Below are 10,800 nucleotides of genomic sequence, written 5' to 3'. Positions count from 1 at the left end.
GGTATCGTAGCACGCGCGGAGAGCCTCGCGGTTGGTGATGTCCAGCGCCATGACCCGGACCGTAGCCCCGAGTGCGGCAAGGTCTTCGATGTATCGCGGGTGCACCTTGGGCCGGCGACTGCTGAGCACAATGTGGCGCGCTCCATGGGCGACCATCCACTGGCAGAGGGACTGGCCGACCTCACCCGACAGGCCGACAAGGAAGTAGGTGCCGTCGGACCGGAAGATGGTGCCGGCGTCGATGGGCCGCAGGGCCACCGATACGGAGTTGGTGTTCCAGTCGACCACAGTCAAAGGTGCGTGGCGGGCACCAGCGCGGCTGACATCCTGGAGCGGGAGGACGGGGATCGCGCTGGTCTGAGATTTGTTGCCAGATCCCTTGCGCTTCCGGCTGGCCGCTTGCCACGCTGCCTTGAGGGCGGCGCCGACGTCTTGGGGAGCGGCATCGGGGAACGCGCCGGCCTGGGCCCGAATCACGTCTTTCACGGTGGTGATGGGGGAATACACGGGAAGGGAGTGGACGATCAGCTGGGCACTGGCCGAACCCTCGGAGTGGGAAAGGTCAGTGAAGCTCGAGATGTCATGCGGGAGGAGCCTCTGAACCAAACGGCCGGGGAGCTTCTCGTGAACAAGGACCCAGTCAGCACCGGCCCTCGCCTTCGCCTTGTCTGCGGTGGTAAACACCACATGGGCACCGTGCCCAGCGGCTTGCCGGCCGAACGCCTCCTTCAGAGACTCGTCGGCCTCGTGAATCAAGAGCGAGCCGAAGGCTGGAGCGCCAGCGAGGATGGCGCTAGCCACAAGATGGCTTGCCACATCTCCCAGGGAGAAAGCCCCGGTACGAGACAGCGGCTCCCGGAGCGACACGGTCCACTCAACCGGCACACGAAGGCGAGACTCGACCGGCGAGTCCACCAGCGCCAGCAGCGGCCGGCCGGTCTCGGCATCCGTGCCCGCACACAGCGAAAAGAACCCAGCATCAGGAACCTTGACCGCATGCAGCACCGACTGCTCCACAATAACCTCCACCGTCTTCTCGGCACCCGGCCTTGCTGCCGGCGCCACGCGCAGCGGCGAGGGCGCGCACAGCTCCAGCGCACCCCCCACGGGACCCGCCGGCTCCAGCACCACGCTCGTCTCGCGGGGGTCGACCTCGCGGGCGACGGTGCGGCGCTGGGTGTTGTAGCGGGCGTTGGCGTCGCGGTCGGGATACATGCGCGGGATGAACAGCGCGCCGTTCTCGTAGTGTGCCTCGGGCTCGACGCTGTACAGGATGTTGGCGCCCTCCTCCTTCCAGTGCCGGCCCATCTCGAGGCGCACCAGGTCGGCCGCGAGCGTGGCGGCGTCGGGCGCCCTGTCGAAGTCCAGGATTTGGAGGTTGATGTTGGGGTATTCGAAGCGCACCACGCGCGCCAGGCCCAGGATCATGGCCGAGTAGGGCGAGGCGTCGCGCACCCCGCGGGTGGCCCAGATGATGCTCCCGCCGGCGCGCCAGAGGGCCTTGAGGGCTTCGAGCTTGGCGGCCGTGCGGTGCTCGAAGAATTGGTGGTCGAGCTCGGTGAGGGAGAGGACTGAGCTGCCGAGGGGGAGACCGCGCTGGTCGAGTTCTTCGAGGGTTGCGACGCGGGAGATGGTGTTGTAGCGGGGGGCGAGCAGGGTCGAGGCCTCGTCGATGAGCTTGGAGACAGTCGCTGTGGTGCCGCCGACAATGACTAGCTCGGCGGGGGGCGGCGCGAGGGTGGCCGCTGACTCGAGGGATTCGAGCGGGTTGCGGAGGGCCAGCACACGATCGTCGACGGCCTGGCACAGGTGGACGGTGTACCACTGCAGGTGCTTCTCGACGGGGCAGTGGGTGTCGACACCGCTGAAGCCGTGACGGCGCACGAGCTCGTCCCACTGAGCGGGCGTCAGGCACGGTCCGTCGCCACGGGCTGGGTCGACGATGCCGTTACCCCACCAGCCGGGGAGACCACCCATGCAGGCGGTGATACCAGTACGGTCGTTGCTGACGAACTCCAGCATCATCAGGTAACCGCCCGGTCGCAACAGGCGGCGCGTGTTGGCCATCATGTCGTCCAGCCGACCAGTGGCGTGCAGCACGTTGGACGCAAGAACGACGTCGTAGGTGCCCTCCTCGAAGCCCTGCTCCTCGGGGGTCAGCTCCATGTTGTAGGTGGCGAACACCATGCGGTCGGCGTAAGTGCGGAATCGTTCCTGGGCGCTTCCGAAAAAGCCCGCCGAGATATCGGTGAAAGTGTAGCTCTGGAAAGCGTCTCCCAGCATCGGGAGCACGGTACGTGTGGTACCACCAGTGCCGGCACCGATCTCAAGAATGCGGAGGTGTGGGTGACGATGGGCGACCTGGGCGACCATCCGGGCAATCCAGACGTTGGCCACGTCCAGGCCAGCGAGCTCCTCGTAGAAACGGTCCAGGATGCCGTCCTTCATCATGTGCTCCAACATGATACCGTTGCGCCGGATTTCGCCCACCAGGTTCTCACCCACCGCCTCGAGAAGCTGGATGTCAGCGCGGTCGTGGTACCGGGCAATCAGGGAGCGGATGTACGAGGCCGAATCGTTGATCGCCTCGCGCGGCACATGCGGGTGTTCGCCGGCGGCAACCAAGGGCACCACACGTCCGCAAAGATCGATAAGGTGGCGGAAGTGCGGCAGTGTGGGCCTCGCGCTCGGCCGGCGTGACCGTCTCGTGCACGCGGCGGAGGTAGTAAAAGCCGACGCGCTCGATGGTCTCGACCACGGCTTCGGTCTTGGGCGGCAGCAGGTCGTCGCCCTCAACGGCTGCAATCGCATCCGGGTTAGCCAACCGGTAGTCGAAACGCGCGAACAGGAGTGCATCGTCGCGAGCGGTGGCCGCAGCAAACGGCTTGACCTGCACCGCCTCCAGTTGGATGAACGCATGGCCATCTTCCTCGCCAGCGGCAAAAACATCGATATCGGCCGCCACGGGCGCTCCCAGCCCCTCGCGTGCGGTCGACTGGTACTGGAGCTGCCTTGTCCGGCCACCAGCTCCGCGCTCGGTGAAATAAGGGTTGATGGACACGGTGCGGATCTCGGTAGGAACATGCAGCGCCCAGAGGCGGTTATCATGCGGGTAGGAGTACGCCGCGAAGGCGGTCTGCAAAGCCGAGTCGAGCCAGCCCGGGTGCACGATCAGCTGGTCCTCCCAGCCCTCGCCCGAGATGTCCTCGATGTCGCCCGTCGCGAAGCCCCGCTTGCGCTGGATCGCCTTGACGCCTGTGAAGGGCGGGCTGTAGTTGTAGCCGAGCTGCGTGAACTGCGAGTAGAGACGGCCGGGGTCGGTCTTTACGAGGCTGATCTCGTCGGCGCGCACGGCGGGGAGCGTGTCGGCGCGGGGCTCGTGGAAGCGCACGTGGAGGGTGGCGCTGAAGTTGAGGGCGAGCGGTGCCGCGCTGTCGAAGGGCAGGCCGGAGTGGCAGGCGATGTGGCCGCGGAGCTCGTCATCGCTGGTGTGGTCGATCTTGACTGTAACCTTGGACTCCATGCCGACGCTCTCGTTTTGGAAGGCTAGCGCACGGCCGATGATGACGTCCTCCAGTGTAACCAGGCCGAGGGGGCGTTCGGGGCCCGCGAGAACCGCGGCGGCCTCGACGCACATGGCGATGTAGCCCATGGCGGGGAAGACGGTCTGTCCCTGAAGTTGATGGCCCTGGAGCCAGCTGATCTCGCCGGACTTGAGGATGTTGCGCCAGGAGACCTCGTCGGCCGTCTCCGTCTCGACGCACCGCCGGCCGAGAATTGGGTTAGGCGGGGCATGCATGTTACGGTGGGCACCCGAGAAACGAGTGAGCGTGTAGAAGGAACGGGAGTGGTCGAAGGGATATGTCGGCAAGTCGTCGACCACCTTCTTGGGGTACGGGTTGCCCGAGATAGCCCTCTCGAGGCGGTCGAAGTCGACCGAGGCGGCACCCAGCTGTGTCCAAATGAAGCCAAGGGCGGACGACAGCTCCACAACATCGTTCTTGTTGCGGCCCAGCAGACCCGTGTAGGGGATGCGGTGGCCTGCCGCCTCCTCGACGGTGTCGAGGCAAGGGCCCTTCAATGCTGGGTGCGGACCGACTTCCACACCAAGGTCGAATGGCCCACCCTCGGCGACGGCGTGGGCCACGGCGGGGGAGAAGAGGACTGCGCTAGTCATGTTGTCGACCCAGTATTGCGGCGACACATCGGTCGGGGCCATGACATGCCCCTCAATGACACTCGAGTACCAGGGGATGCCGTTCCCCTCACCTACCTTGATCTCACACCGGGTCAGCGCATCCCGGTACGGCACCGCGCACGGCTCCATGTGGTGTGAGTGGTACGCGGTATCGACGCGAAGCTGGCGGGCAAACCGGCCTTCGTCCTTGTAGATCTCAAGGGCCTCCTCGATAGCATCCTCGTCACCAGACAGCGTCACGCTGTTGGACGAGTTGCGCGCGGCCACCTTGATGCGGCCCTCGAACTCCTCAAGCTCGCAGAATTCAACCGCATCCTCAAAGGAGGTGCCCACCGCCAACATAGACCCGCGGCCTGCCGGTGAACCAGCCAACTTGGCATACAAGCCACGGTAGTATGCCACGCGGATTGCATCCGTCGCCGACAAGTACCCGGACGCATACGCCGCAGCAATCTCACCCGACGAGTGGCCGACCACACCACGCAGCCTGATCCCCGCCAGGCCCAACAAATCCACCAAGGCAATCTGCACCGCGGTACACAACGGCTGCGAAATCGCCGCCTCCGACAGGCGCGACTGCGCGGCCTCGGCCAGGATCTGCTCGCGCAGCGTCCAGTCGGGCCTATCACCCTCGGGCAGCGTGGCCAGCGCCTGATCAAGCTGGGTCAGCAGCTCCCCAACATAGGGCGACTGCTCGAGGAGGAGGGCGCCCATGCGCGGCCACTGCGCGCCCTGGCCCGTGAACACGCCCAGGATCTTGGGGTCGGGCGAGTCGAAGTAGCGCGCCGTCAGGCCGCCGTCGCCCGCGCCGCCCTCGTTGAGCAGCGCGTCGATGGTGCCCACCAGCGCGTCGCGGTTGTCGGTGGCGATGGCCTTGCGGAACGCGAGCGTCGAGCGCCGATGTTGGAACGTGTAGGCGAGGTCGCGCAGGTCGGTGTCGGGGTGGGAGAGCACGTACGCGCTGAGGTCGGAGAGGGTCGTGCGGAGCGCGGAGGCCGAGGCGGCCGAGATGGTGAGCGGCGTGAAGGCGGGGACTTTGGTGCTCACGGTGCGTTGTTCGGTGGGAGCGGCCTCGTAGCTCTCGATGATGGCGTGGGCGTTAGTGCCGCCAAAGCCTATTGCGATGGATGATGTCAGCAAAGGTGTCTATGTGTCAGCTGAGCCGGGGACGGTGACTTACCGAAACTGTTGACGCTGGCACGGCGCGGCTGGCCGGCCACCGGGGTCGGCCAGGGCAGGGCCTTGGTGGGGATGCGGAGGTTGTCGCAGAACTCCGCCACTCTGGGGCTCAGAGTGTTGAAGTGAAGGTTGGGAGGGATGGTGTTGTTTTGCATGGCCAGAGCAGTGCCGATTAGACTGGCCAGACCAGCGGTACCCTCGGTGTGACTGGAGGTGAGTTTATGTTAGTATGATCCATCCTGTTAACACGAGCAGCAGTAACAGCAACGCACCCGATGACGGTTTTGATCGACCCTACAAAGAGGGGATCCTTCACGCTGCCTCCCTCATAAAATGCCCGCGAGATGGCCTCGGCCTCCTGCGGGTCACCCGCCGGCGTACCAGTGCCGTGGGCGTGGAAGAACTGCGGGCGATCCTTCGGGTCCTGAATGTTGAGCCCGGCGCGCTCGTATGTGTCGCGGATGAGGTCCGCCTGGGCGACGTTGTTCGGCATCGTCAAGCCGGGGGTCCTGCCGTCCTGGTTGACTACATTGTCCGAGTCAGTCATGCTAAGAATAACGAACATAATAGGAAACCTGAAACTGCGTGTACATACCACCGGTGCCACGGATCACGCAGTTGATGGGATCTCCGTCTCTCAGCGCAGCGCTCAGCGGCTTCAACACAACCGCCGCAATACCCTCACCACGGGCATAACCGTCGGCGGAGGCATCCCACATCTTACTCCGCCCAGTAGGCGACAACATGTGCAGGTTGCTCTCGGCAATCATCATTCCTGTAGGCAGCCCATCAGTATCAGCACTGCACCCCTCGCAGAACCAAGATACGCCGTGGCAAAGCCAAGGTAAGGAAACTCACCAGGCGACAGAATCATATTCGCGCCCGCAGCCACCACGATCGGGGACTCGCCCCTACGCAGGGCATTCACGCCCTCGTGGACGGCAACCAACGACGAGGAGCAGGCCGTGTCGATGGTCATGCTGGGGCCGTGCCAGTCAAAAAAGTAGGAGACACGGTTGGAGACGACGGCGCGGCTCGTGCCCGTCGCCGCGTACGTGGGCACCAGGTCCCAGTCGCGGCCGTTCATCTGCGACCAGTCGTCGCACATCAGACCAACGTACACGGCCGCGCGAGAGCCGCGCAGACCTTCGATGGTTTGGCCGGCGGAGCAGCTAGGTGGGGAGAGGTTTGTTAGCTAACTATGGTCTTGAATCCCGACTCAAGGGGTTAGGTAGGTTGGGCTCATCATACAGTGAATCGTAGATGGTCTCCATCAGGAAACGTTGCTGGGGATCGAGGGCCTCGGCCTCGCCCGGCTGGACGTTGAAAAACGCATTGTCGAAACGCGTGACGTCCTCATCGAGGAAATACGCCTCGCGGCAGTCGGTGGCTCCGTGGTGCGAGCCGTTCTTGTGGAAGAAGCCTGTCGAGTCGAAACGGTCATCGGGGATGGGCTTGGCAATGTCGTGGGGCGCCTTGAGCAGCTCCCACAGCTTCGACGGAGAGTTCGAGCCTCCTGGGAAGCGGCATGCCATGCCGATGACGGCGATGGGCTCCTGGTCTGCGGCGCTCATGATGGCGGTTTGGGTGAGTTGCTGTCACGTCTTTGAAAAAAAGGTAAGAAAGAGTGACTAGACGGTGTGGGCGGCAAGAATACAGACAAGAGGTTAAGCTCCTGACATGTAAGAGCTCGAATGAGTGCCAGATAGCTGTGTTGGCTATGTCCCTGGTGTACAACAATACCATACTACACTACCACGCAAAGACACAAGCGGTTATATATTAAACACCATAATAGCACTACATATCGGCTTACCACCACTGTAAGCTGCATTGGGCATTTTCCATGTTTCCGGGTCGGAAAAGGCCTGGCCAAGCGCCATGAGGCTTCAGCTCGGTGTCAGCCATCGTCGGCGAGCCGTTTCGGATCTCACCCCTCAATGCCGGAATGGTGCCATTACTCAGGCTAGCAGCCGGGGGAGGATTGCGGCGTGCTGCTTTCCGGGGTCTCCCGAACAACGCCGAGTTGTTGCGAAGTCGCAGGTAGTATTACCGATTCCGCCCGGTCTTTTGGCTGACAGTTACAATCGGCGCTTGTTTACCCGGGAGAGAGATACTGGAAATTATGAGGCTAGGAAGTGATTTTGTGCATTGCACCGCGCCAGAAGGCTCCGCGCCGAATTGCAAAGTCGTGCTCGGAGACTGGCCTCATCCCAGGAGACAACCATGATAGGGGTGATTCCGGTCAAGGGCTGCTCTTTTTCCGCAGAACGCCGTGGGTTTCAACAGAACTGCAGGAGGACTCCCTCTAATTTCTCACCAAGAGTGACCGTTTCAAGAGAAAATGTTTGTTCACTAGCCGGGTTAAGGAGTGGAAATATGACCATTAGAGTTACGCGATGGACTTCAGTCATGGACCTTCTGCTAGAAGGGTGTAGTGGAAACATATTCAGGTACTTTTGTGACCTTCAGCCAGCCCATTCCAAAAGTGTCGCAGGCAGCCAAGTTTCAAGAGCCGTAAGTGGTATTTTCCACCCTTGCTATGTTTAGTAGTATTTAGTGGACGGGGCGGCACCCCCACGAGGTGAGCGAGCTCATATCCCCCCCCCCCCCCCCCTGCGTTGAGTCATCCACAAGAATAACATAAATCCATGCTTAAGGAACTACACGCGCACTGTGACCCTTTCACCCCTCCCAGCTGTTCCAGGAGCAAGAGATCTTCCACTCTCGTCCCCGTCCTACTCGTGGAACGAAACCCTGTTCCACTCCAAATTCCCACTAAACATGGAGGAGGCGTGGTTTTCGCCTTCTAAACCCGGGCCCAGTCAGCATTCGTTTTCCTAGAACGGTCCATATCCCCCAACACCGCATCCAGGGCGCGCGCATGCCTACCCGTACCGTGGAAGATATCCCAACAAGCCGGAACCCCCGAACCGGGACTCTCCTGTGCCGACAACTGGCCCTCCACATCCGGCAGCAAACCCTGCAGATCCGGAAGCTGGCGCAGTCGCTCCGCAGCCTCCCGCGCATCCCTCGACACCGCGCTACAGCGCAGCCACAGCGGATACGTATCCCTCAGCCGGTCGCGGATCCGCTCTCGCATCTCCATATCCTGATCAGCTCCGGGCAGCGCCGTCCTCGTCAGCTGCATCCAATAGCAAGCCACACTCATGCCCAGCAAAAACGTCGACTGCATCAGCGACGACTGCATCCAGCGCATCTGGTGCAGCTGCCCCCCCGGCCGCGTCTCCTCGTGCAGCAGCAGCTGGAACTCTGCGATCTCCAGCGCCGCGCGCGCGCACGCCGCGCGGGAGTACGCGTACGGCGCGGCGCTGTAGGCTGGGGCGAGATACTTGCGGTGCAGCCAGATGACGAGGCGGAGCACGGCCAGCCGCAGCCACAAGCGGAACATGAGCACCTGGCCGGGCACCATGAAGGACTGGCTGAGGGGCTGCCAGCGGAAGATGGGCGGGAGGGAGGTCTCGATAGTTTGCAGGTCTTTGTCGAGGGCGAGGATCTCGGGGTAGGGGCGGTCGTGGGCGTCGGCGGCGAGGTCCCGCGATGGGGCTGCCGATTTTGTCGATTCGGTTCTTGGCGAGGGAGTAGAGGACAGGGGTGACTTCGGTCTCGGGCCGTGAGGGTGGTAGGTCGGTGGTGTCCTCGTCGAAGTCGGTGTCGAAGAGGTTGCGTGGTTCGGCGGTGTTGCACTGTGTTGATTTCAGTAGGTGCGGGAGCCCCATCTGGCTGGAGAGGCGGAGGTCCATCTGCACGACGGCCGCCCACACCCGGCGCCGCATCTCACCGGCGAAGGGGGAGATGTTGGGGAAGCCCGCTGGGTCCCGGTGGTAGCCCCGGCTCACGGCGAGCGGCACCATGATGCCGAGGGGGAGCCAGGGGCCGACGTCGGTGTCTTTCGTGATGCAGAGTTCACTAGCGCAATAGTTTACCATGGTTTCGACGACGTAGGGTCCCCCCCGGGTGTATTGGCCGAGGACTAGGCATTGGACGATTCGGTCGTGGAACTGGCGGATGCGCATGAGTGAGGACCATTCGGCGGCTTCTTCGCCTGGCTGTTGGAACTGTACGGCCAAGCAGATGACGCTGAACAAAAGGCCAATCCAGACAAAGGGCGTAGCGTCCGGATCCTTCCAAAAGCTCTCATACTTGAAAGACATTGGCGTCAGCCAACATCTAGCCACTCAGGGGAACCAGGGGTGTTGGTTGGTGGTGGCCGTACCTCTCGAAGAAATTGAGCGCTGTGGAGAATAGCTATGTGCTCCATCTGTCAGCCCCATCTAGCGCCGATTACGTATATTCGAGGCAGAGTCGTACCCGGTGCTATGCCCAGTGCATTAAAGTAACGCGCAACCATGCGGTCTACCACGGTGCGGGCCGGCATTGACGCCAATATTTCCGCTTTGGTCTCCTTGACCGGCTCATACAGCAGACGCGGGCCAGGTATTTGCGGCGCTATGGAGCCGTCCTCTGGGACTGGCTTTTTTTCCTTCTCTTTTTCTTGACACTGGTCGATGAGCTCGGAAATGCTGTCTAGCACGGCCGCCCAGTGGACGCTGCTGACGTAGTTGGCGCCGTGTGAGTGCTCCCGCATTTTCCCGTGCTCGGCTGACTCAGGGTGCTTGGCCACATTGTATCGGCTGTTCGACGCGGCCGAGTGGGTGGGAGATATATATAGATGGGACCGAAGACACCGAGGGTGTTGGCCAGGCATCTGGTACCTCTTGCGGAGGATAATTCGGTTGAGGTTGTGGCTGATGCTGCATAAAGGAAAGGACCAATGTCTCAAGTTGCTGCAAACGTTCGCTGACGCTGACGCTGACGGCTACGTGATTGGGATCCTGCGAGCGAGTGGTGTAGGAGCACGATAGCTCAAGGCCCTTACTCACGCACACCGTACATGGAAGCCGGCGATCACATCGTATCCTGCGAAGGACGCGTCAGAAGCCAGAGCCACCTCCCCGTGGGGCAGGAGGGAATCCAGACGGTTATGGGGGAGTGAATGCCGGGTCACAAGCGTGGTCCTTGTTGAAAAGGCCATCAGGAATGTAGCCGGTCTGGGTAGGTGGTTTCGGATGTGCCTACTTTCGACGTTTGCAGTAGTTACACGACAGCTGAGGTTTCTCACGCCGACGGTCCCGGGGTTGCAGCTGCGGCATTCCTGCGGCCACGCGTCGCATCGGGGGTTCTGGCGAGTCGGTAGAGTCGTCGTTAGTCGGGGACGCCTCCATGGCCGTGGTTTGAACCCTCGGTGACGGATCAGTTGGCGGCGATAATATTCAGACGGGCCATTTGACGGGGCAATCGACGGACGAAGAGGGTTTACATAGCTTTGGCTGGGACTGGGGGCGGCTCGCGTAGGGATAGGGGTAGGGAGATTCAATCCGTCCGCTTACTACACGAATACA

General features: G+C 62.3%; 3 protein-coding genes across 3 annotated transcripts; all 3 read right to left on the bottom strand.

The window, feature by feature from the left end:
• Nucleotides 1–640: 640 nt before the first annotated feature.
• On the bottom strand, nt 641–1,977 carry CHGG_02375 (uncharacterized protein; the record flags this gene model as incomplete). The annotated part of the gene is made up of 2 exons (XM_001228890.1): nt 641–663; nt 1,101–1,977. 2 exons carry the CDS (start codon nt 1,975–1,977, stop codon nt 641–643), a joined length of 900 nt encoding a protein of 299 aa, XP_001228891.1.
• Nucleotides 1,978–2,524: 547 nt separating this feature from the next.
• CHGG_02374 (uncharacterized protein) lies at nt 2,525–6,951 on the bottom strand (the record flags this gene model as incomplete). The annotated part of the gene is made up of 6 exons (XM_001228889.1): nt 2,525–5,313; nt 5,379–5,584; nt 5,650–5,902; nt 5,973–6,152; nt 6,236–6,549; nt 6,629–6,951. The coding sequence occupies 6 exons, from the start codon at nt 6,949–6,951 to the stop codon at nt 2,525–2,527; spliced, it is 4,065 nt and encodes a 1,354-aa protein (XP_001228890.1).
• Nucleotides 6,952–8,186: 1,235 nt separating this feature from the next.
• On the bottom strand, nt 8,187–9,986 carry CHGG_02373 (uncharacterized protein; the record flags this gene model as incomplete). Its single annotated transcript, XM_001228888.1, has 4 exons — nt 8,187–9,084; nt 9,161–9,540; nt 9,615–9,646; nt 9,710–9,986. The coding sequence occupies 4 exons, from the start codon at nt 9,984–9,986 to the stop codon at nt 8,187–8,189; spliced, it is 1,587 nt and encodes a 528-aa protein (XP_001228889.1).
• Between the last annotated feature and the right edge of the window lie 814 nt (nt 9,987–10,800).

This window comes from Chaetomium globosum, genomic scaffold (genome assembly GCF_000143365.1).
Source record: "Chaetomium globosum CBS 148.51 scaffold_2 genomic scaffold, whole genome shotgun sequence".
NCBI lineage: Eukaryota > Fungi > Ascomycota > Sordariomycetes > Sordariales > Chaetomiaceae > Chaetomium > Chaetomium globosum.
This window is presented reverse-complemented; position numbering and strand designations above follow the sequence as displayed.